At 37.2% G+C, this 27183-nt stretch overlaps 1 protein-coding gene across 1 annotated transcript in view; it reads right to left on the bottom strand.

The window, feature by feature from the left end:
• The window catches only part of ESR1 (estrogen receptor 1), a 129093-nt gene that overhangs the window by 19075 nt on the left and 82835 nt on the right, over positions 1–27183 (bottom strand). The window contains exon 5 of the mRNA XM_014951246.1: positions 6065–6203. Coding sequence (XP_014806732.1) covers positions 6065–6203 — 139 coding nt within the window. The remainder of the gene's footprint in view (positions 1–6064; positions 6204–27183) is intronic.

Genomic DNA, 27183 nt, shown 5'->3' with positions numbered 1-27183 from the left:
GATTTAATCACTTTAAGCATTACCCAGCACTTCCCTAAACTCTGGAAGGGCCCTCCTGATTTCGCTTTAGGTTGCTTGAATAACATAATCAGGTCATCTTTGGCTTTTGCTCCAAGGCACAATAAAGACTGATTTACAATAAATAGAAATTATTCCTTTCACATTGTTTTAAGATGTATCATTCTGTCTCTTGTAATATTTTTTTTTTTTCATTCTCTGGAGTCTACAATATAATAATGCATCTCAAAATCCAACAATAAAGTGAAAGATGAATGATAAATTCAATTATTTCAAGAGATTCCTTAATTGTCTACAAGTTGTTCCACTCAGTTCTATCAGGTAAGTAGCCTGACGACAGGATGATTGATTGAGTTGTGTTTCCAGCACAGAATCTATTGCTATTAAGATGGGAAGAAAAAGAAATGTATAATTGTCTTTCAAATTTATTTTGAAGTGCAAATTTGGATATACTTGTTACCTATGGGTCTTTCCCTTTGAAATAAATAAGAGCAGCAGGTCACTCACTAATGAAGCATTCTGAATCAAGTATCTGTGACCACTTTGCTTCCATTTTTCTAATAAGTCAATAGTAATTAATGTAGCAATAGTTACACAGTCCCAAAAAAGAGTGTTGTGCATTTACTCAAGTAAAGCGTACTCAAGTACAAGTGTGATGTCCTTAGGCATTTGGAACTTTTTACAAAGTGAGTAACTAGCAAAATGTACTCGGATTTCATCCTAATGCTCTTCTATTGTATCTAATCTTCTGTCTATCAAAACATTGGAAAGCATTACCTGCACAGAAAACGTAAAAGATTCTTTTCAGATGTGGTGAGAAACTTTCAGACCAAAGCCGTAAAAGCAGTAAATTATTCAGCTGCCATTCACTATTACTACAGTTAACACAGTTTTTTATGCTGTTCATATTCACTGTTGTTTAAAGACATCCATGGCCTCCTGCCATTGCCCAGTATGAAAGTCAGTAAAAGGAAAATTCTTCAATTTCTTCCAAAAGAATGAAAAAACTCCATCAAGCACTGGAAAAGGAAGTGAACCAGAGTTTCCAAATAAAATAAACCACCTGAACAGCAGACTAGATTTGTCTATAGGAAGGAGGAAATAACCTGGTAGAAACATAGGAATACTGACTATGTTTAATTGAAATTTTGTAAGTCCCTGGACTGGGACTGATGTTTCGCTGTTAGACATTTTTTGCAGTCATGTAAGAAAATAACATTAGAACATAACATGAGAACAGCTGCACTGGTTCATATCAAAGGTATGTTTAGCCCTGGGCTAAGTGTGTAGGCATTTAGATCTGTTGATTTCAAGTCATTAGCTCTAGTGCTAGATTGGAAGAGATAATAATTTGTGGATTACCATCTTCTCAACATACATTCATGACTCTATGCAATTTCTATCATCTCTATTTTGTTTTCCTTCTTCTATTAAACATCACAGGCAGAGAAGTCAGCCTATTTAGTTATTCTTTGTACCAAAGCTCATCTCTCTCTTTGATTAGCTATGCAACCCCTCTGGGTACCATTCCTGTTTTTTCAATATTCCTATTAAGATGAGGAAAATCAGAAAGGCACAGCATTCCAAGCACAGATGCAGCACAGATTTAAACAGTGGAATAACAATGATCTGTACTACTTCTTTTTCCTGTTGTAGTGATTCTTGGGGGAAAAGCTGCAGCCTATTTACTTTTAGACTGCTGGCAAGCAAAGAACTGCTGGTTCCATAGAACTGACTACTATTAACAGTAAGATGGAAAGATCCACTCAGAATGCTCTTTATGAAGATTAGGATGATTATTCTCCTATATGCATCGGTTCACACTTGTCTACAGAAATTTTGGATCTTGTTTAATACTTTTTTCAAAATCAAATGAGATGTCCCTCATCCACTTGCTTGTTAATTTCTTCAAAGAACTCCAATGTATTCGTGAGGCATGGCTTCCTCTTACAAAATGCATGATGACTCTTTGTGAATAAACATGACGATGTCATGTTTATTCACATCTCAGCCAACTCTCTCCTTCAGACAGCATCCCATCATTTTCCTTACACTCGTCATCAGGCCTACTGAATAGATGTTCTACACACCTTTTTAAAACACAAAACTGCATTTCCCATTTTGATGATACTGAGAATGTTTCAGGTGAGCGGTCCTCCACCTCAGTCAGGAATTCAGCTATTTCTACCATGAGCTTCTTTACAATTATGGTTCAGACCTTTAAGTAACTGCTGATCAGATGATATTTGAATGCAACAAATCCTTTGCAAATATAATAAAATATGAGCTGCTTATTCCTCAGGAAACATTACGTTTTCTTCAAAATTATAAACAGCCTATTGTTAGGCCTGACAAATTTCAGTACTGGTCTAACGACATTTTTAAGGTCTAGTTTCTTGGGAACCCTCCAGACAGGAAACATCTGGTTTGCGCCATTAGAAACATTAGCCCTTTCTTCTAGATTTGCCTTATACAAGATTATATAGAAGATTTGCATTTATCCTGGGTTTTCTTTGATTATATCAGGTACTGTACATTAATTGCAAGCACTGTGAGTGTGCAATTGTATTTCCTGTTTAGGCCTATTTTTCTAATCTATAATTATTGTCTTTTGAGTGTTTTTAACAGCATCAGTTATACACTGTAAAAATGAGGCAGTTATATGTAACTGGTAGACTGGTAAAAGTCCTGATTTTGAACCAAGACTCCAGTGTTTAGATAGTGCATTAACTGAATAGGAAAGGGTGCAGGATCCCACAGAATATCCTATCTAGTTACAAGGCAGAGTGAGAATAGAAAGGAATTATGTGACGATATTCCTCCATACAGAAGGCAGTAGCCTACACATACTGACAGCTTAATTGTTGCATAATTATTTCTATAGGCAAAGCAAAATTTTAAGGAGGAGCTTAAAATGAATAACAAAAGGCTGTTTTACAGATATTTTACAGATATTTTCAAGAAGTCTTCCAAGTGTGAATTGTTACATAGGAAAATTATAAAGGTATTTATTTGAAAATCTAACAAGTAGACTCTCACAGACTGAGAAAAGACAGTCTCTAAAACATCTTCAGAGGCAAGACAAGGTCATGTTTAATATGACCCAAGTAGGAGGGCTGAGCTGTGAGAAGAAAAATGGGATTTGTTCAAAAAAGCTGGAATGTTATTTTTCTGGCATTTTAGACAGATATGAGCAAGACAAGATTATTTATATAACCAAAAGGTAAAATGTTGCATAGTAAAACTTTACATGACCTGAGATTTATGTATAAATGTATACAAATGACTATCTGTCTCCAAGATTCTAGACAGAAAATCTGTTAACTACAGGAGAAGCCTGAATGTGAAAAATGAAAGGGATGTGCAAATCAGAGAGGATGTCTGCCACAGGAATAATCAGAGAGAGGGAGAGGCATATACAAAATGTAGTAAAGCTCCATACTAACAACACTGAATTTGCACTAAGTCCAGAAGAACACAGGTTAGAGACAGATCTAGTTTTTACCATCTGTATTTGGTGACTCTGGATCATACAAAGTAGCTAAATTAATATTTGCAAATGCTGTTAACCCCATAGATCAGGTAACAGGGAAAACATGATGGGGATTCAGGACAGAATGCTGTGGACAAAAACATTGAAAAGGAGTATCCTGTAAGTAACACGCTGAAGGATCAGGAGAGAACAGATGAAAGGAAATTGTACTACAGCATCCATCTTTTCCATTATTTGAAGCATTCAATCAAATAATTTAATTATTTAATAATAAAACAACAATAATGCATCAAACAATTTTTGCACTCTTGTGGTATTTGCCCAAATACTTGATCGAGTGGAAGGACTCCACTGAGCTAAACAGGCTCTGAAGCAGTCTCCGTCCTGTCCTCTCAAATCTGACAAATGATATACTTTTCCCCTATAGCATTCTCAAAAGGCAACTTGCCTAAATCAAATCAGCACATCAAACTGTTGTTAGCAGTAATTAACTAGTAAATCAACAGTTAGGTAACTAATTGACATATCAGTGCTCCCCAGAGTCAACTAATTTATTATTTTAGTTTCAGCAATTATCCCTACCAAGTAGAGTGATACAAGTAGAGTGATGCCTTAGAAATATGTTTCTTATTACTTGAAAAGGGGATGTAATAGATCTACATTTTTAGAAACAGTCTTGTTTGAAAGTCAGAAAACAAACAGCCTGTTTTGATTATGAAGTTAATTAATTTTTGAGTCCCAAAGTAATATGTGGTTCCTGTTGCATGCAATTGTTTTCTTTAATCCTGCAGAGTTGGTTTGAGCTGTGTGAATTGACTGTTCAGACTCCATTTTATTCAGAGCGTGGGCTTTTTTATTTGAAGTAGACCAAAGTTTCAAGTGTTTCCCTAGCTGTTTTTCTTAGCTAAGAGGAGGAAAAATGGTACTCTGGCTCTGATCTTCAGATTTCAATTTTTTTCTTGCAACCTGTATTATGTAATGTGGAAGAGATGGGTTGGTCTTTGGCAGCTATGTTGCAATTTATAGTAGTTTTCAATATTATGCTATACTTACTTTCCAACAGTAATAACTTACTTCTTATGTGCACTAAGAAATTATTTTAAAACTCTTATGTTTTCTTGAGAAGACTACACTTAAAGTTAGGCAAACAGATATTTTCTGTACACAAAATGAGAACGTGTTTTATATGTATCTAGTTCCATAGCTCACAGATCATGTGTTTACACAAATGGAATAGGGTTTTTTCTAAGACAATAAATACTTCGCTATTCCTATGAAACATGATCTTTTATACTGTTAGGCATTATCATTTATGTTTTACTAAAATATAAACAGTAAACCATGAGAGGGGGAAAAAAATCACAGGATTAAAACCATACAAATGCAAACATGAAAACTCAGTACCCCACAGTTAAAAGGCCGAGCTGCTCAAAAGACATTTATCTGTGAATAAGAGTTTTGATTCATTCACCAGCTAATGGTCACAGTAGCAGGAGGCATTGCCCTTGCCTTTTGGTGCCATCCCTCTGTTGTATCTCACTGCCCCTGCAGCTACGTGCTGAGACCAGAAGCACACCCAGCTCTCATCTGCCTCCCCGCATCCTCTACCTGCTCAGCTCTTCCTCCACCTTCAATTTACACCAAGAAGCCAAACTCTGCACTGAAGTGACCAGTGTGCACACAGAAGCTTTCTCCTGCCAACTCTGCTACATGGTCTTCAACAGAGGAGGACTACCAATAGCTAGGGTAACTCTTTGACCAGCTGTTTCTGGCTTTGCCACAAACCTCTGCTCATTGGTTATTCTCTTTTAAGGCTCTTTCCCAAGGCTGAAATTTTTCATGACTGTGAAAAAAAGAGAACCTGAGTTTGCCTTAAGATAAATAAAATAAGTTTTAAAAATCTATCAGTCTTCCTGCTTTTATTTGTGAAGACTGCCAGCTAAAATCCAGAATATCACACGGCAGAGTTGCACATTTTTCTCTCTCGCTTAGAAACACCTACAGCATGTTAGCAAGACTGACTGAAAAAGGCTTAAGGCAGCACGCAGATATGTATTTTACATATTTGCCTCCAGTTTTCAGGAGAAAAAAAAACCAAACAAAGAAAACCTAACGTGTTCTCTGCAAATAAGAGACTCTAAAATTTTGTCTGTCTGCTTGGATAAACAAATTCTAAGACTAACTAGGAGGATTTTAGGTAAGTAGAAATAATTATTTTAATGAAAGTGGTTACGGTTCAGTATTCAATTTTAATTTAATTTAGTTTTGCAACAAACTGATGTGATTATAAGAGAAATTTTCTGCCACCTTTGAAAGCACTTCCAGCAGCAAACATCTTTCACATGTGTTATTTGTCTAGTAAATTACCAGCATCCCATTCCAGAGCATTTCTAGGGTTTTGAGAGTTCCTTTTCCAGTCCCACCTACTAAAACTGTTTAACTTGCGATCTACTGTCAAACTGTAGTATCAGTGGGATGACAACAAGCTAAAAATTAATCTGGCGCAAGTAGAAGTGCATTAATTAAATAATTCACAGAAACATGCAGACTGACCTGTCCAGTAATAGGTTAGGTGCAAATAAAAGCTTTCCTGGGTGTTCCATGGAGCGCCAGACTAAGCCAATCATCAGTATCTCTAACCAGGCACATTCCAGTAGATGGACCTGATCATGGAGTGTTAAGTCCACAAATCCTGAAAGAACAAATAGGAGAAAGAAAAACACTCCAGGTTTGTAAGCAGAACAACACTGTTTAGGGAATCAGGTTAAAAAGTGCATTGGAGATAGATAGCCAAAAAGAAAAAGCAATAAAATAGACATTTCTCCTCTTTGCATTTCAGGCTGAGTTTTGCCCATTATTAGGTCCAGAATGGCTCCATCCCACAGACCAGTCAGCACCCTCTAGCCCCCTGGTTGTCTCCTGGCTGCACCCACCCTGCCCCAAGATCAGGGCAAGAGCCAGATGTGCATCCCCATCCCCACGCCTGTTGCTGGTGGCCTGGGAAGCCAGGTACACGCTGCAGAGAGGGGCAGATAGAGCCGTGGTCGTGATGGAGAGAAAATGGAAAAACACCTTTTATAAAATGAAATTACAGCTCCAGTCAGCTAATCCCAGACCACTTTTCCTGGTGGAATGCTGTTTTACAGACTTGTGAACAATTCACCATACTGCAGGTACCATACCCATGCAGAAGAGGGCCCAAAACAGCATTTCAAATAAACTAGCAAGGGAATGCTGACCACTGAACAATCAGAATTCACTGATGAACCACTTGCTTTCATTTTTGTAGAAATACAGCACCTGGAGGAAGGAGGTGACCTCTCTTACTCTGTGTATAAACAATGCTAGAAACAGTAAATGCAAAATTGCTTATAACAACACTAAAATATTAATAAGAAAGAGTTACAATGAAGGTAGACATGAAAGCATAATTACAGTGCTCATTTTCATGGAACAGATTATGTCATCCTCTATCTGTGGTTCTCACTTTTCATGAGTGTTACTTTCAATCCAAAGACATAAATGAAGACGAGATTGTATAATACAATTTTTTTAGATCCTAGCTCAAGCTATGTTTTGAAATTAGTATGAACTTGCTGAAATGAAATTTGTAGATGTTTCCTTCAGTGTTATGTGTGAAACACATTATTAAATATTGGCATTTTACTTTTCAATTGTAATTTATTCAAATTAGCCTTCAGAATACAAGTCACAGGGTAAACTACCTTACCAGCCCAGTAAACAGCAGTGATTTTGCTTCTGTATTTTGTCCTTACTAAAGGTGTATACTGAGGCAGTTTCAAGTAATACACCTGACATTCTCTCGAGTACTACCTTCAGAAAAAAAAGACATACATTTTTAAAATTAAATGTTGTGCTATGAAATACATTCTTAAATAATAAAGAGGAAGAGAAGGAACCAAATATAGTTCACAATAACTTAGACAATATTGCTACATTCTGCAAAAGAGTTGGTGATGTAATTATTTTTACCGAAAACATCTGAGTGAGCTAATCAGCTTATTTATAAAGAAGGAAACTGTCTTGTTTCATTTGAAATGAAACTCATCTGTCAATCATTAAGAGTGAATTTAGACAGCTGTATAAACTGCTATTTTTATGAAAGAGGTACCTATTAAAAAAAAAAAAAAAATCTTTTCCTGTATTTTTTCTTTATTTCCAAATGCAAAAATGACTTTCAGTATTCACAGACAGATGGAATGGCATTTTTCCTGATTCATCAAATACCCTGAAACAATAGAGCTGCCACTTAAAAGAGCAACATTCTCAACTACAAAGCATTGATTACAGCACTCAAGAATGAAATTGGCAGAAAGAAACTGCTGTCTATATATGGAGAACAAAGAGTAAACATTATGTTTTCTATTAAGTATTGCCTTAGTATAACAACACATAATAATATAGTGGTTTTATCTAGGCTTGAAGAGTACCACAGCAATGCAGGGACACAAGTCCCCGTGTGGTGTCTGAGGTTAGCAATCAGTGCATTACACGTCAGTTATGTTGCCATCATTTCCCGTGGCTGCATGCTATGTTACAGCAGATTGAATTGCTTTGACTGTTGCAGAAAAACTGAGCTTGTTACAACTGTGGCAATTCACTGTCCTGTTAAACTCTGCTCATTCTACAATATTCTGGATGCTAAAATGGAAAAAAATTAGCTTTATTTTTCTCCATCCCCACATTTTAAATTTCAGATTGCACCGAGTCTAAGTAATCTGGACAAAAACTAAAAAGAGAAAGTAAAAAAGAAAGCTAATAAATAACCTCCCTAGTTTTATAGAGGAGGGATATTTTGTCAGTCTGCTTGCTCTGAGAATAAAATTATACTACTCAACAACACTATCTTTTAAAGTACGAATGTGAATAATACTTTGCATTTTAAAATAGTAAAAGGTTTGGCCAACAATATTTTTGCATCTGAAATATTAACTCTTATTTCACTTAAGCTAAGGAATTTTCAAAAAAGCAGGATGAAAGAGAAAACTGATTGTGAGCCCCTCATTTAAAGCATTAAATGATCTGTCAGCCTGAGATCTACTTTAGGTTCTATGACAAAACAGCTAACACCAAACTTGATTACTGCAGGCTTAAAAGTCTGTAATATAATAATAGACACCAACTGTAATTCATAGAATAGCTTATCAAATTAATTTGACGGCTTTTTAGGTGACATTATAGGTTTAGTTGATAAAAAATATAATTTTGATGAAACAGAAAAAAACATTTGATTTTTTAAAAACATGCAACATTAGCTGAACTAAAATATTTTAAATGACACATTATAGTATGTAATGGTAACTGAACTAAATGGAAATTTTTTAGAGGAATACCATACAGTTTACTTCTTTACCCTAAACTTAATGATGACATGTTAGCTGAACTAAAATATTTTAAATGACACAGTATAGTATGTAATGGTAATGAACTGAACTGAACTAAAGTTAATGGAAATTTTTTTAGAGGAATACCATACAGTTTATTTCTTTACCCTAAACTAATTTTTTTAATGATGACATTAAAAACAAACAAACAAACAAACCCAAACAGAAATCATGATTCAGATGGCATGACGGCACATGGAAAATAATGCAAAAACACAGGTTGATAATGTAAAACAAACAAACAAAAAAAACCCAAACCAAAACAGAAATCATTATTCAGATGGTATGACGGCACATGGAAAATAATGCAAAAACACAGGTTGATAATGTAAGCCATCCAAATCACTCACTAACTTCATCAGAAAAGACATGAAGACAAAAGTATGAAACCAAGAACATTAGACCTATGTACAAGATGGAAACAGTAGCAGCAATGAAGAGGACTTGGAAATGATGGAGAAAGATCAGCACAGTTTGAGTTTCCAGAGGGAAGCCGCATCTAATAAAGATGATGGACTTTATAAAAAGCCAGGGAGATTCTGAGAGAGTAAGGAATGTAAATTACCTCTGTGTTACCTGAATCTGGTAAACATTTTTCAGGCAGGATGAGAAGTTGGACAAAATGATAGAGAAACGTCAAAATGAATAAAGCATTGAAAAACATGCCTTCTAAGAGGAATTTAGTTACTCTTTGTGAAGCTAAATAGGCTAGAGGCATTAAGGGACTGCAAAGGGTACATTTCAAAGGAAAAAGAGAATGGCAATACAAAAGGTAATGGCATAACACACAGAAGCCCATGCTGGAAGCTAAACCTTCTCCAAGCCAGACTAGAAATGAGGGGCCATTGTTAACAACAAAAGTGGTTATTATCTAAGCAACATACTAAGATTCCGTGAATTTGCTATCCTCAGAAATGTTAATCAAGATTTAATTATTATTTTTAAGACATACTCTTGTTCAAGCAAGCTAATTCAGAATAATGTTACAGAAGGTTAAATTAAATGATGAATAAATCATTAGTCACTTCATCACTCGGAGCATGCTGCACTTTAATGTCACTAAAATTATGTGTAGATGTGCACTGCATTCTCAAATATCAGTGTTCTTTTAATACTGCCAAGTTTTTAAAGAAAATATATTTTTGAATTCTAGATTTTTGGTTGTTGTGCTTTAAGGAAAAAGAAAGACCTTCATTGATAAATTAATTAGGTACAACTTATGGGTATAACCTACACCTGATTCCATATACCAGACTGGCCAATTGTATGACCTTATGAGACATATCAACATCCTTGTGTCGCCAAAACCCACAAGACCTAGTCTTCCATCAAACCATTCATATATCATATGCTTTGCAGAAGAAAGACACTTGCAGAATAACAGCCACGGCTGGATCATCCCTTTTTCACATACAAACAAATTAACAGTCTTTTTGAGTGATTGCCAACACAGAACACAATAATTGTTCCATGAACTCTTGTATAAACATGGAAATCTGAACTTCTGAAAAGCCAAAAAGGTCTTGTGAGCACTCAGATAAGAGTAGGTGGCAATTAAACTTTTGTTATATGTAGAATACACAACAGTGATATTCAAACTAAACTGATTACCACTATGTGCCACATCAGTGACATTACAATACAAATATTTGTCCTTCAGACTTTAAGACACCATGAAGCAGCAGTGGATCCGTGGAGGAAAAGTTATGAAAAGCCCTACCTTGGCAAGCATGGAATTGTCTAGGTTGGATGGGACCTTTAAGATCACCTAGTCCAATGACTCACTAAAGTCACTAAGATCACCTAGTCCAATGACTCACTAAAGGCGATATTAGATATTTGGGAATCCAAAATCATATGACCCTACTATCCTAAAAAAGGAAGGCAGCAATCATCTACAACAGGTATAATCAAATCTCTTTGCAGACTGGGAATTTCAGCCATTGCTCAAAGGGAAGGCTTGCCATGAAAGAACACAAAGACTGCTGGAAGTAGTATTAAGTAAAATATACACCCCTGCTAACAACAGAGAAGTCATTTATGTACAAGATTCTTTGGTTGCAGTAAGGAACAACATAAAGCTCAGATGGTTTTCATTTATTGCTACTGTAACATATGATGCGAAACCTACAGTCTTCTGAAATCACCACCAACATACATATATATACATTTATTGCTACTGTAACATATGATGCGAACCCTGCAGTCTTCTGAAATCACCACCACCACCATACATATGTGTCAAATTTCACCAATCAAATATTTTGAAACTAATAAATTCATCATTTGCTTTAGTGACTTTTGACCTAAGAAGTAGCTTTCTATTTTATCAGAAAAAATTTCTCTAGAAATTAACATTTTCTCTGAGACCCAATATCCCGTGTCATTGCAGATTTAATCCTATAATAATAAATCCTCCACTGGATACTTAGTATCATTTGGGAATTACTTATTTGCCATCATTTTGCAGCTTCTACTAAAATTCTTAAGACACAACTATAAGTCATCTAGGGTGTCCAGACTCTTCCTCTTCCCACAACAAATGATAAAGCAATCTTCTCTGTAATCCTACCTATATGTTTATACCATACATCTTAATTAACATGATGGCTACCTCAAATATAAATTTCAGCTAATTTTTGCAAGATAATAAACAACATTGTGCCATAAAGAATGTCTCTCTCCAGATGCTTTGAAGAAAAGTAAGGCAAAAGCAGCAAAAAGCTTTAAAAGCAATAGCAAAGGTCCATCAAGCAAAGTATCCCATTTACAATAGCAATTGATACCAGATGCTTGCAGCAGGACAAACATATGTTTCTACAGAAAGCTTTCTCAGGCTCCACTGGTACGTGGCTCTGGAAGTCCATGAGCCAAAGATGGTCTTTTGTGCCTTAACAATTTTTTCCTCCAGATGCTTTTTGAACCCACGCAGGCATTTAATCCACTTCAGATTTTTTATATACTCTGGAAGTATTACTCTCTGCTCACTTCAGATTTTTTATATACTCTGGAAGTAGTACTCTCTGCTAAGAAGTTTGATACTCTTAAGTTAACACTGGGAAAATAATAATCTCCTGTTGTTCTGAAAAAAATCTCTTACTTTCATTTGATGCATCAAATTATTTTATTGGAAGATGCCATCATTCCATAGGTCATCGTCACACTGCTAATCTTCTCTTTTCCAAACAGTTTTAGTATATTCGGTCATTCCTCAAATTAATGTTATTCTATTCACCTTTGAACTCATCTTGTCCTTCTCAGAGAATTTTCCAGTTAAACTATATTCTTTCACAGACAACGAGACTAGGACTGCCCAGTTTCTCAGGCTGCCCTTGTCTTCATCACCTTGGTCAATTTAATATCATCCATAATTTTGATCACCACTATCACTCCTTTTTTTCCAGCTAATTTATGAATATGCTGAACAGCACAGGCACACCTATTGAACTCCAAAGAATATCTCTTTCCTAGACGTCCTGCCTGCTTCTCTGGAAAGTCTTTAACTTGATAGCAACAGGAATTTTTATAATATCTCCTATAGCAAAAAATATAGCTTGTTATAGTACACAAAAATATTGTGGGAAATCAACACATTCCTACATCATGTGTAGGAAGTTAAGTTTGTACAGATGAACCGCTATTTTTTTTCTAACTTAACACTGTGTTTTGAAAAGAGGCAACAACCACAGAAAAGGGCTGTTATTTACAATTCAATACAGTATCTCAGCTATGTAATGGTCATGTAATAGGCCACACTTAGAACAAAACACTAATTAGGTTGGCAAAGACAGCAGGAAAATAGTGGTGAGTGCTGCAACCTAATAGCTAACAATCATTTAATAAAGGAACCAAATTAAAAGAGGATTATATAGACAAAAATATCTAGCAGATGAACAGAAAAATAATTCCTACCGCAAGTGCTGTTCTCAAGAAAGAGCCAAGAGGAAAAACAGCATCTGTTTCTCCTAACCCAAAGCACATTGGATGACCAATAGCTCAGTCACCTCATTTTGATCAAGACACGAAATCTGTGCTTGCTGTAGTGCCACCAGCTCAGTGCTCAACCTTTCCACTTCAAGCAGAGTGGTAAGACCATGTCTTCACATTTATCTAGCACATAATACGACATTTTGGTCTAAACTTGTATGGATCACTCAGCCTCTTGAATCCTCAAAGCTGAGCCCTGAAACCTCTTAGTTAAGAAGTGGCTAAAACTTGCACCTTGACTACAGCCTTGTCTGTACACACCAATGGCAGGGCAAAACATAACACAAGGACAAGTGAATCAAAGGATCACAAACACTGTTTTCCATGAGTCTCAGTATTCACACAGCTATTTCTGTAATGCTACTTATTCCTGCTTCTTTCCATAGACCTTCAGACCAAAATTATAAGAAACACTCCAGTTTTAAGTCACAACCTATACTAAGGAGTGAAAAACAAAAAGCTCTAAATCCAACACTTTCAATGCAAATATTTTGCTAAACAAAAAAAAGTAGTCTCGTTATTTCATTTTTTTTAAAGGGACATTACTGTTGTTTCTTTAAGTGGGGTCATAAAAAAATTAACTGCAGTTTGCTGAGTTCCAGGGAGGAAAGTCTGAAAGGCAAACGCAGAACAAGTGGCACAATTATAAGAATCTCCAAATACTTTCTCTGGTGTTTCAGAATTCTCCATTTTCATTGCCTGTACAATTATAATATAGCAGAAAACCAATCAAAATTTATATACTGTCTCCCCTAAGCCTAAACAGTCTGTCAGAAATTAAATGAGATGAGATCAGAGAGTAGAGCATCTGCTCTTAATTTCTGTTAATTCCTTTTAAAAAATTTACTTCACATTTGCCATTTTCAGCTCTAATGTTTCCAAACATCTTGCTGAAAAATAACAATTACAATTTACAGGCATAAACATAATATGAGTTAGGGATGTTTGGGGTTTTGGGCAAAACCCAAAAAGTCAGAAGGATCATGAGGCCCCTCTTTCATTGTCTGTGTTCATACTGTAAGTCAAGATCAAACAAGAGTTTGTCCTTCTCGTCCATGGGATGTTTCAATCCTCCTTGACCTCACCTTGGGAGCTGCATTACAGTTTGAGAGGTGTACAACCCCAGCCAAACTCCACCCTGACACTGTCCCCAAAGCAGGATGCTGCAGGGATGTCACATTTCTCTCTTTTATTTCAGATCCCATTTCTAGGAGCTGATATGTTCTGCTACCTCGTAAAAGCTGCACCATGACAGTTCCAAAATGCATTTCTCAAGTAAACAAGAACCGTTTTAACCATTTTCCAGGAACGTGTAAAGTTATCATGACTTCACTCAACGCTTTCTTCTTGCACAAGAAGTGCATAGCTTTTTCTGACCTGTCAAGTCCATATCTTTTCAGGATGAGGAGACCAAAACGTTCTGAAGGCCACTCCTGGTCCAAATAGCCAATGCCTCATTCAGGACAAGAATCATTCCTTCCCCCTTCAGCTACACACCAGTCTAAACTACATCCAAATGTACCCTGCATACATCAGACCTAACAAATTCTGTCCTATTTAAGATTGCCTATGCCAAAGCAAGCTTGTAAAGAAGTCAGCCAAATGGAAGCCAACCTACTCAAAGTCAGTACTTTCTACCAAGTATGATCGAGATTTAGGGCTGTGGAAACACTGCATGGGTAGTGACAGATAATTGATGCTCGTCAGACATACATTCTCTTCTCCTGACAAACCCTTGCCACATTTTTATGAAATACTGGTGCCTTGCCTGAGGGAAACATCAGAAGCCCACAACACAGCACCAGCTTGGCTGGCACTGCTCCTGCGGAGATGGACCACGGGCTGGCTCAGCAGGGCTGTGGGAACACCCAACCCCGGAGACAGCCCCTGGCTTTGGGGTGCTCCTTTGAGTTTTGGGGACAGCGAGTTCTCACTGAACAGCAGCCCAAGCAAATTATTCTGCAGGATTTGATTGTCTGGGAAAATCTGTCCTATGCTTATGGATGGTCAGGCCGTCTGTCCAAAGCTCGAGGTTTCTTCCACGCTGTGCTCTCCCTGGCAGGGATGCAACTTGGAGACAAGACAAGCTGGGCTGCGTTGTAGCTCCAGCCCATGGCTGACACGGATCACAGACATACCCAGAGAAGCTAAGGGCTTTCATGTCCTGACTTTCCTTGCATGTGTCACTGTGTCTGCCTTGACTAAAACATAGTTTTTATTTTGCAACTGTTTCACTTTGTTAACCAAGGATTATTCCAGAAAATGCATTAACAGAACCAGTTAACACAAATACATCGAGAGCTTCCATCAGAGAAAATAATAAAAGTAATCGGCACTCACGTAGCACTTTACATTTTCAAAGGGCAGTAAAGCCATTAAGTATTATTAGATGTATTTTATAGATAGAACACAGAGAGGTTAAGTGCCTCATGCAGGAGGAGGCATGATTAGGACAGAGGTGTGGCAGGCTCTCAGCACGCTCTCTAGTCCTTTCAGCCACAAAAATCTTTGGGAGGGAGAAGCCTCTTTGAACTCAAGTGCAAGGTCTCTTCCTTGCAAATCACTAAAAAGGTAAGGAAAAAAAAAGGAGAAGGAACTGAACTCATCTCAAAGCGAAAAAGGAGAGAAAGCCTCATCAGGTTAGACTTGGGAAGGAAATTGTTCAGACTGTGAGCAGAAAACCTGGATGCAGAGCACTAAACAATCATTAACTCTTAATTGCTTTTAAAACACTCACTAACCCAGGCAAGGCAACTTACTATATAAAAAGTCAAAAAAGTCCTAGGCCTAAGCTTTCTTCCCCCTCTAAACAAGTAATTTCAAAAGTTATTAAAATAACAGCAAATCCTTAATTATAATAATAATTATTATTACTATTATTACAACAACTCCTGTATAAGATTATTGCTAGTAAAAGCTGCCTGCCAGTTTGCTACTGAAAGTTCACCACACTGTTTTTATAACACAAGAAGGGAGGCATATGTATATTTTCTGCACACAAACAAGCACTTCAAATGATCAACAAACAGCGATGCTCATTATTACATGACAAATTCCTGCAGCACTATATAGCAGTTATTTAAAGCACGTTAATTGTCATTCCTTCTCAAACTGTAAACCAGATGTCTGAGACTCAGGGTACACTCTGACAATGGTAAGATGCTACTTTATGGTTCTTTTACCACCAAGAGCTGTGCTATTTCTGAGGGAGTTCAGGCTTGCAAATAAAATGCGCAGGACATTTTCTGCATACAGAGAATGGGACAACAGGAGCCCTTCCCAGTGATTTTAACTGTAGGAAGAGACCATCAACTGCATGCGAAGGCTTTTCTTTTGAAGGGTCTCCTCTGAATGATTCCCTGCACAGGTGAAGAATGATACTAGGTGAAATTTATTAGCTGCTGACTAAAATACACAGTATGAAGTAATACATCTTTTCGTTACTGTCTATGCAACAGTTAATTACGTCACCCTAAATTTATACCAGTACTCAGGCCAGTTGCAAGTAGGTTTGAGGGTTTTTTCCAAATTTGTCATTTTTGTAAGAGGTCACTGATACGCAAAATGTTTTCCATCAAAAGCAGATCCAGCTAAAATCATTCGTAAGGGCTGGTTATGCATTCCTGCCTGACTTTTACGAACTCAAAAGACACGCTCGTAAATACAGGCTGTCCTTTCTGCCTCATTCTTCCCCCTCCTCCCCCTCCCTGTCCCACCAGGGCTGCTACTCTCCTGCCCTGTTCTGCTGGTTTACGTGTTCAACCAGCTGATGAAATAGCCCAGAAAGAAGCAGCAGTGTGAAAGGGCAGCGACGGGCAGCCAGGGAGCACCAACCACCTCGGATGGTTTACACTTTGTGTAAACCTGCCCCGAGACTTGAGGTCACGTCCAGCATGACTTGGATTTTTTTTTTGTATGTTCAGCTGCATCCAAGACAGCATGAGGTTTTCAGCATTTGTTTGACCTCCTTACTGAAGTACCAGGCTGTGCTCCAATCATAACCCAAATTTTGGGTTTTGTGGCTGTCAAGAAACATCATTTGAGGCAAAAGGTCACTTTAAGCAATCAGAGTTTCGAAGCAGACATACAGTCACTGGAAGGGGAAAAAGGAAGCAGACTGAAGTAGGCTCTTTCTCAGCTTTTTAAATGACCCCAGCATGCCCCTGTGAGGTTTCAAACGTTCGCTTCAATGCACAGTTATCAGGGGAGAAGTTTAAAACCAAAGATCAACCTCTGAGACTTCCCAGTTGTTTTTCTCTTTTACAGAGTGCCCCTACATGCTTTCACTACATCCTTTAACTAATTCCATGAGCACTTGAGTTGGCAAAGGCGCTTTGAATGGGCAGTACTTTGACAGCATCAGCGAGAGCAGCAAGGCAGGCTGCCCTTCCCTGCCCCAGGGAGATGGACCTGGCTAGAGGAAGGGGGCTCTGAAAGGCCTCAGAGTGGACATAGGCAATGCAGATACATCACACGGTCTAACAGCCATGTGGGTGGCAGGATAGGGGTGCCATGTACATAAAACTCAGTTAAAGTGAGCCTGGAGAACCTACTCTATCACAGGAAGCTCACTTCTACCTCTTGCACCTCATTTTTTCTGCAAATGTTAGGGTATAAAAATATTTTCATTGTTCTATTTCTTATCCTTTTTATTCAATTAATTATAAGAGCTATATGAAAGATTTGAAGGTCATCATGACATAATCAAGAACATTTTGGAAAAGGGATAAAATTACTTTTGCAAGGTAAGACAAACAATTATCAGCTTTAGATGCTCTTCTAAACTAACATTAGTTATTTATTGAAGGAATTAGAAGCTGAAATTAATTACTATTAACACTATTCTTTCTGAATGTCCCCCAAATCCTGTTTTTATACTTTTCATTATTTCCAATAATTTTGTTTAAGTCTTCAAGAATTAAAGTTTCACCATTTCAATTTATATCTCCACCTATGCCTGGAAGCTTGAGAAATGTCACTTTCGAATTTAACACTTTTTTTGACTATGGTGACTTTCACGTGATGAAATTGGGAGGCCCACACTCTCACCTTCTTCATTCATAAACCCAAATCCTGTTTTTATACTTTTCATTATTTCCAATAATTTTGTTTAAGTCTTCAAGAATTAAAGTTTCACCATTTCAATTTATATCTCCACCTATGCCTGGAAGCTTGAGAAATGTCACTTTCGAATTTAACACTTTTTTTGACTATGGTGACTTTCACGTGATGAAATTGGGAGGCCCACACTCTCACCTTCTTCTCACCCAGTGAACAAAGCACTAAGCTTTCTGCTCCAGTCTATTCCACCCCAGGATCTACTGTACTCACCACTGAGTCAATTAACATTTATTGCAGCAGCATCTGGAACTAGCAGAAAAGAGAATTATTTTGAAGCCCAAGGAAAAGAGGGAAAAACTGTCAAGTCTGTAGTGAACTTGAAGATTAAAACTGCTTCAAGACTACAAATAGAAATTGCTCAGAACATAATGTGCTGTACCCAAGAAATGAAGCATAACCTCAGAGTTCATGGTCTGGTCATTCTTTATAGTCATTAGGAAATAAAACTAGCTTGACTAAGGCACCTGCATCCATTTTATTTCTTCAGATTGTCCACTTCTGAAGAAGTCTTATTTTTTGTCTATTGCACTTGTATGTGAGTAGCAGAAGCTATGTATGTATATGTAGTTTCATGTTCATTACCTTGGCTGATACCTACACCAAAACAGAAACACAAACATATATAAATAGGGCTCAAATGTTTATTTTCCCTCCTATTCTTTTCACCCCTACATGCCTGGTTTTGAACAGAACCCAATCCCTGAAAAATTATCCAAGAAATTGTAATGACACATCAAAGAGAAGAAAGACAGCAAAATTAATTGCAGCAATTTCCTTTAACCACTATAACAACAAGAGCATTTTAGCAGCTGTGTGGGAGTGTCATCATATGACAGAGCAAAGGAATACATTACAGGGAGAGCAAGACACTGGAATGCATCTGGCCATTTATATTCATTTTCTTGTCCAGGGAAATCTAGTGAGCTAGCAAGCAGCATGTTTCCAGAAAACACATCATTCACTTAAGCCCCTTTTCTTGCACACTCTCCTTCAATGGATAACAAATGCAAGGTACATTTCAGCATCTGCAAAGCCTCAGGCAACCTCAGGAAACTGTTGCAAGTTGCACGAACCAGGCCTAGGTGTGTACATAAAACACAGCTGTTGCTCCTTACCATCCATTGAACCATCTCCTTGTGCTCAAGCTCCTATACTGGCTGCTGGGACACGTGCTGAAGCTAGAGCTGGTTGGAAGCACTCTGACAGAGCATTTTACATTGCAAAGCAACAGGTTGATGAGTTTAAAACACTCTGGAGAACATGTCAGATTTCACAAAATAAAAGTAAACTAATAAAACCAGACTGGTTTCTACCAGAGAACAGTGTCTCTCTCAGAGACCTCATCTTAGTATTCAGCATCCACCAGGCACCTATTCTTACTCAGCATTGTGGAAGGTACCTAATCTTTTATGAAATCTAAGATCTTTTTTCTAAAATTGTCTTCTTTTCATTTTAAACAGGTGAGTAAATATTCAAAATCTTAATAAAGTGTATATTGAATAAAATATTTCATTACACCTGAAATAGTTATTATCTAGCAAAAAGGTCAAAAAAATGTCATTTTGTATTAAGTGAAAATGTTTCTCTTTTACTGTTTTTATCTTCCAGGAAACAAGTAATTAATTATTCACACAACTGATGGAGACATCTGGAAAAGCTTTGGAACAGTGTACAAGCTCATCCAAACTAACTGGACCTATAAATCCTATTTGCTGTCCTTTGTCAGGACTGGAAAGTTGCATGGAGTTCCATTATATTAAGAAAAATCACAGTAGTGTCTTCTAATAAGTACAATAGCAGAAATTAAAGATTAGGAGAAAAATGTGTAATTTAAAACTCAGGAGGTTTCTCCTGGAATTATAGTTTGATTATTTTTTTCCTAACCATCAAAAAGGCAGTAGTTTTCACCCTTCTCATTTACAGAGAAAATTTTATTTATTTTGATTTTCTTTTTTCTTGCACCTGCATATGAAACGTGATTTTGACAGATTCCTCAGGGATGAAAGAAAAACCTTTAGCTTGGATCAGGAAATAGAGCCACTTCACACGCTTCAGACACGGACTAGGAAATCAGTTTATGAATGGCATCATCATACTGATCCTCAAGGAAGCATATAGAGAAGACTTTTTCAGGGGAAAACCTCCTATCCTCAGAGGCAAAAGAACTGTGTTTGGTGTAGGAGCCCCAAGGCAGCAAATACCATCTGATCACTACCCAAATGATGTTGCCCACATTTAATGGCATCCAGAAGGTTCCTGGGTTCCTGTTATATACTTCGACAGCTCATGTATATTTATAAGCATCTACAAACACACTTAAATACAGTCCTACCCTTATGAACATTGGTTATTTTCAATCTGCTCAGAGACTCAGAAACCAAGGGACATAGGGTCAGGCTGGCAGCTTGTTAAGAAGGGGAAAACCAGCCCCTCAGCAGTATTCCAAACTACTTCTGACATCCCATTATTGAAGTATTTCAGAGCGGTTTCTGACACACTAATACCTCTGTCTCCCACCTACTTGAAATAAGCACTTAAACGTTATCCCACAGCACCACTTGTAAATAAAATATCTCCTAGGAAAGCTGGTAGCAATTATTCACTGTCAGCTGAAGAAGAACAGATCCGAGTTCATCAGACTCCAATGATGGAGTTTTACCAAGATGTCTCAGAAGACCTACTACTGATAAAGAACGCAAAAAAAGCATTTAAAAAGAGTTTAAAGAAAAGAGCATGCTGACTGAACTGCCTCTTGAAATAAGACAGTAAGGGAAATGTATTTGCATTGCCTGGCGGTGTCTCACTCAAATGTCAGGATCTTTCCTGAACAGCCAATTAGAAGTGGCCCCTTCAAAAAAATGTATAGAGTGGAAAAAAGGTACAAAAACAGAAAAAAGAGCGAGCTGAGAAACATAACTGATTTCAAAGAAATTACATATTTTAATATACCACATTATTTCAGACTTCGATCTAATTAATTTTTCCTTAGAGATACTTAGCAGTATCAAAGATCACTTCTCAAGATAGTGATAAAGTAGCATGTAAAACTCCTGCAAGATATAAGCCACAATGTTGGGAAGAGAGGCATACTGGTGAGGCATAAAGCAGGAGCATAGTGAGCATTATAAAAAAAATAGCAGATTTAATTCATATTTATACCTGTAGGCTGAGAATCTTCAAATTCCGGGGGAGGGGGAGCAGTTGTTTCACAATAGGGATATTTAGCATGCATCTCAGCTTTCCCATGCAACAGATAAAGTCCTGAGGTAGCAATTTAGGGATGGATACACTATGGCACTTTACATGACAGTTATACAAAACTAACACAGGGAGGCACTGGCACAGCCAGGAGAAAAATTAGTGCTTCCCAGTGGTAAGGCAACATTCTTCCCAAAAGACAGAGTATAAAAGAATATAATCCTACATGTATGTTTGGGAAAAAGGAAAAAAGAAAAAAAAAAAAGTGCATTTGGTATTCATACCAGAGTCAATGATTCTCCATAGCTGTGTTTATACCACATGGAAAAAGGAATACGAAGTCTCAAGCAGCATTGACAAATATGCCACGTTTTCACAGGCAGCTCTTCTCTGTCAGCTGAGCACCCGCCTATACTTTGAAAACATGCAAAACATTAACCAATGTGGTTTATTCCACCATCACTGAATAAAATATGCTAGAGCTTTCCTTTTCCACAGACCTTGCAAAATCCCACCCAGAAGAAGAAGAATAAAAATCAGCTGCTGATTCCAACAAATCTACCACAATGCTTCTGTTGCTTCAGGGAACTATTTACTATCTGTTGAGTGCAAACAGCCCAAAGAACTTGCAGAAGTATTTGCTGGCTTTATGGAAGACAAAGACATCGGAACAGCTTCTAAAAAATACACACTAGAATAGGCAACCAACCACAAGTGAACTCAGCAAAAAGAACACATCACGATTCCTCTATCTGCCAAACAGCACAGGTAAATGAGCAGCCAGTTTTTGCCTCCTGGGAAGTCAAGTCTCTTGTACCCCAGCAATGGAAGCAAACTTAGGAACTATGACCCTCTATGAAGTAGGATGCATCTTGATATAAATGTGTGGGGTCTTCCCGAACCTTTCCAAGCAGGGAGAGAGGGGGAAATCACCATTCTTCCTTTCCCCTTTGACTCTCCAACACCTCACAGCTCTGGCATCACATTACAGAAGGTATTACAGATTAGTCAGAAATAATGCAAAGCGGAACCTGTACAGTATATACTTCAGCAAAGAGGATAAAAACTGTAAATGGTGCCAATAACGAGAAGATTCTTGCCCTTTGTACAGCAGAGATTGGAAAACACCTCTCTGTTGAAGTAGAAATAAAGGTAAATTAAATTAGAAAAAGGCTTGAGTTAGACCTGTATGTTACTATTGACAGAGCAGATACATGAATATTTTTTTCTAGCACCCTCATATTAACACTTGCTTGTTCATTCCTGGTATACTCTTACCCTCACATTTCAACTGGCTTAACTATTTTGCAGCGAACTGAACGGGGGAACTCACAAAAGTTACAGGCAACCCAAAACACACACAAAAAAGTTTTATTTTTAACCCAGACTGATCCCACTACTTGCACAGCTGCCCCAACCCAGGGGGATGGAGAAGAGTAGGAACCGCTCTACCTGGCTTTGCAACTTGCAACAAGAAATACTTATGAAACTGCAGTTTCACAAAGTAGGTCCTACAAATGTATTTGAAACCTATAAGAAATACTACCCCTGTAGCAATCAAAGGGCATTTCTGAAATAGGTCTGACATGCAAGACTACAATATTCATTTACATTAGTATGGCTATAGTATGAATTTTGCTTTAGTCTGGTCTGTTTTTTCTAATACAACAATCATACCCAGTTAGAGATTGTTCAATGTTTTAGTAAACACTTGGCTCACTTGCCAGCAGCCCGTATAACCACTTCTCTATTTGCAGCCATGTTTTCTGAGGGACAGCAGCTGTTACAGAAGATGTTTCATTATTAGGCTATTGATAAGATTTGATATTTGCTGGAAAATTTCTAATTAACCAAGTGTGCCACATTCCCTATCTTTGTAAATCAAATAAATGAGATTTCTTGAATTTTAATTTTCTAAATCACCTCAAACACTCCAGAATGTAATTTAACAGGGAACACAACACATTTAGTTTAGAGTCTAAGCGAGGTTTTGAACAGTACTTTACTCCTTGTCTATATATTAATCTTGCTTCTGGGTGTCATAACTTCCTACAGGATTAACTGAAAAAACTCCAAACCAAAAATCTCAAGCAGCAAAGACAAAAATCACTGAAATTTCTGCCAACATGTATTTTCTTTTTCTGAGGTCAGCCTGCTCACAAGGAATACCAGGTACCTGTGAGACTCGCTGGGTACCTCCTGACATCCTGAGCAGTGCCCCTCTTGGGTGGGGAACAGCAGTATGACCTGGAGCCAAAGTCAAGATCTTGATTCCTCCCTCCTGTTTCCAGGACAACTCTTTTCAAGAGGTTTAAAAAGCTATAGGTCTAGACCCAGACTCTAGCTGCAGCGATAAATAATTCATCTTCATCTCCCTGATGAGGACTGTGATGGACAGTTACATTTCTTAGAAGGAAAAGAACTTTCCATAAGGAAGAGAGATTTATTTTTTTTTTTAATGACCACACTTAGCTGAGAACAAACTCCTGGAGGAAGAAGGCAATCACAGATTTCTCATTCCCCATCCCACTATTGGATATGCTTTAACTTGCTTCCACTAGCTTAAATTCACAGCAGTCCATAACTAACACACAGACAAAACAACAAAATCTTTACACACAAAGTTCATTTCCTGGAGAGATAATTCAAAGAAAATAAATGAGCTGCATAACAGATGTGTCATATAATGCACCATTGCAGTGATACAGACAGGGTAAGAACCTATCCAGGAGATGTCTGCAATAAATCTTTCCTAATTATTTCTGTGTATCTTAAAAACTCCTATATATCTAATGTGAGATTTTAGTGAATGACTCATTTGAACAGAAAACTAATACAGATGATATTAAAATAACCTCTAAATGGGAATTACAGCTGATTGTACTCAGAGATGTAGTACTGGAGAGAAAATAGAAGAATTAGGCTGAAGTTATAAAACATCAAGTAAAAAGAGCCAATTTATGTGAATTATGTGAACAGGGAACAATGGATATGTGCGCATGCACATACATATCGCATCAGTGCTTTCCAACAATCACATATTCTTTTTTTAAATTATTTTAAGAAATAAATAAATCAGGAGGGATCATTACTTACTGTTTACTTAGACTGGAAATTAACAAGCGTTTCTTGGAAAGCTCCAGGGTTCAGCATAGCTGAAGACTCTAAGACAGATATGTTCATCCAAGAGTGTAAATTACTTATCAGCTAAAGAAAAATAGCAGGAAATGTTTTTATAAAAGGATCATTTCTTTTAGAAATAAAATATTACAGTTTAAGTATTTAATTTCCCTAAGTTTTGGCTAAAAATATAAAAATTATTACTGTGGATGCTCATTTTTGCCTCTTTGCCAAGACCAGTAGAATTTCATCTTCAAACATTTATTATCAAATGAACTTGTATACTCTTGAATGCCCAATGAACTCCAATACATAAGCGGCTCTTATTAAAAGAATGTTAGCTCCTTCTTACATGTTGGGTGTTAAGATTACTTACAGTAAGTCAATTTATTTATTGAAGATATTTGTTGAGACAGCTTGTTGGGAAGCCCCAACATTCAAATCTTTGTAATTCAAGTATTTCTTACTCTGGCAAGTTCTGAAGAGAGTTGGCCTTGTAATAGCACTTTGGGTCTTGATTTTAAAACCACTATGTACATAAGGAACTTTACATATGTGAACTAGTTACATAATCTTAACAAACGTATCTGGATATGCGCACACTTGGAGAAACAGAGATTTACAGGGTAAGTTTGTCTTCAGATTTAAATTTAAATTTCAGCATATGCTCCAGGTAGGGATATTTAGATGGAGAGATGTATTTGAGGTTTACCACTCTAGAGAAGGGTGGTTTTTTTTTAAAAATTGCCTAGAGTAGAACATAATTATTGTGCTGACCTAATAAATGGATGGCTTTGGATGCCTGTATTAATTGTTTTTCAAACTGTTCACTTCCATTAACAAAGAAGAGAACTAAGACGTCTCTGGGAAAATAAATATTATAGCATTTAAAATTAAATACTGTGGTTCCAACTGTTATTGATTTATTAGACAAATGTCATGAAGAGCGTATTCAGCTGTATTTCCTTTTTTCTAAATATACAAAACACACTTTATCTGAGAAAAAAAAAGTGAATTTTCCCAGCATGTTACACACATTCACCACCATCTTAGGAGAAACACATTTTCTTAAAAGAAAAGCCACAGCCATTTTTTGGTCCTGTGCACAGAGAACAACTACAATTATGAAACGTGAGGAAAAGACAGTCACTTTCATTCTGTATTTGCTTATAAACATCTGTCTCATCGCAGCTTTCCTAAATTCAAGGAGGCTAAAAGTTTGGATAACATGCTTGATTCAATAGCTTTTAGCAGTCGCCTTTCTACGCAAAGTAACTACCTCTGTGAAAAAGAGGACAATATAGCACTCTCTATGAATTACTCTAACACTGGATTTTTATAATATTAGAAAGAATTACTGACATTTATCATGCTTTTGAATTAAATACCACCTTACATATGCAGTAGAGCTTTTAGTTGTGGCCACAGAATGGTGCTGAAAGGGATACAGGCAGAATCACTCACATAATGGTACCAACACCTGACATTCGTCAGAATCTCTTTCTTCTTCTGGACAAAGAAATAAAATCTGGAAAGCTATGAAATTAGCTTTAGAAATTTGTAAAAAAAATTAAATGTTGCAAGACATGTATTAGAAAACCCTCACGGATATACTTCCAAGCTCATTCAAAGGTTCTCTAAAGAAATATTCAAAGTGGTTGTCTAACTACTTTTCCTTTCCTGACTCTGTTTCCCTTGATTTAAAATTTATGCAAATGTACTGACCCTGTTTGAATAGATTCTTGTAATCCCCACTGCCAGGAAACTCCTGGTGAAAGAATGGGGCACAAAGCTCAAAGACTATGGCTTGGAAGAGGAAATGACAGGGCTAGTAAGTGGCAGGGGGGATCAGGCAACAACCAGATCCTTCTGTTTTGAAGAGTCCCTGAACAAATTACTGTCCTCCAGTAGGAGCCCTAGGCATGAGTAAGAGGCCCAGGACCGAGCTGCAGAAGTTATTGTTGGCTCATGTGACCAGTTCCCAGTATCCTCTTCCTCTGGTTCCCTTGAATGTGCTCTCTAATTTTTTTCCCCATTGGACTCTCCTTGATGTTGGTCCTGATGCATTTATCTCCCCTTCTACATTCCTAACTCTAGGGGCTCCCCTAGAGTTGGAAAACCATTGCATTAGGATAGCCCTTAAATTTCCAATATCACAGTTATTCAGACCCTGATACTTTTTCCTTCTACTATCATTTTCTTCCAGTCTTCAGCTAGTGAAAGCACTGCCTGTATTTTTGTCCCCATAGATACCTGCAGACAAAGTTAATGTTCCTTTCCAAGCACTTCTGCTAAACTGTTCCTTCTCAACTTTCGGCTTTTCACTGTGACACAAGTTCCCAGTGTACATAACTCTGTCAGATGTCTCTCTAACCTTTAGAATCAGCATCTTCTCTTCAGTTTCCCACCGACAAAGTATTGTGTCACATGTTCTCGCCCTTTTCTCTCATTTAAATTTCTCTACAGAAGGAAATACATGTCATTGAGTTTCAAAAGACTAAAAGATTATCTATAAATAAAAACAGAAGTTATTTGCAAGAGCAGGTTTGTCTCACAGCACCCAGAAGCTGGGGAGGGAGGATGGACAGGGGGGTTTATTTGGTTTTACACAATATAAACCTGAAAGACTAAAGATGCTTCCAAGACTTAGAAAACAAAGACATGGAAAGCTTTGTTTCATATTCAACAATTTTATCCCTGCTACCCTGCATAATCATGCTATTGCATGAGATACCTCTCAGTCTGATGTTCAAAGACAAATGGTAAGTGATTACCTTATTCCACTATAAGGATGGATTCTTGTCTCTTACATTCATTGTAATGAATTGAAACTTCACAGAA

The sequence above is a fragment of the Calidris pugnax genome, unplaced genomic scaffold, assembly GCF_001431845.1.
Source record: "Calidris pugnax isolate Ruff unplaced genomic scaffold, ASM143184v1 scaffold24, whole genome shotgun sequence".
Classification (NCBI taxonomy): Eukaryota; Metazoa; Chordata; class Aves; order Charadriiformes; family Scolopacidae; genus Calidris; species Calidris pugnax.
This window is presented reverse-complemented; position numbering and strand designations above follow the sequence as displayed.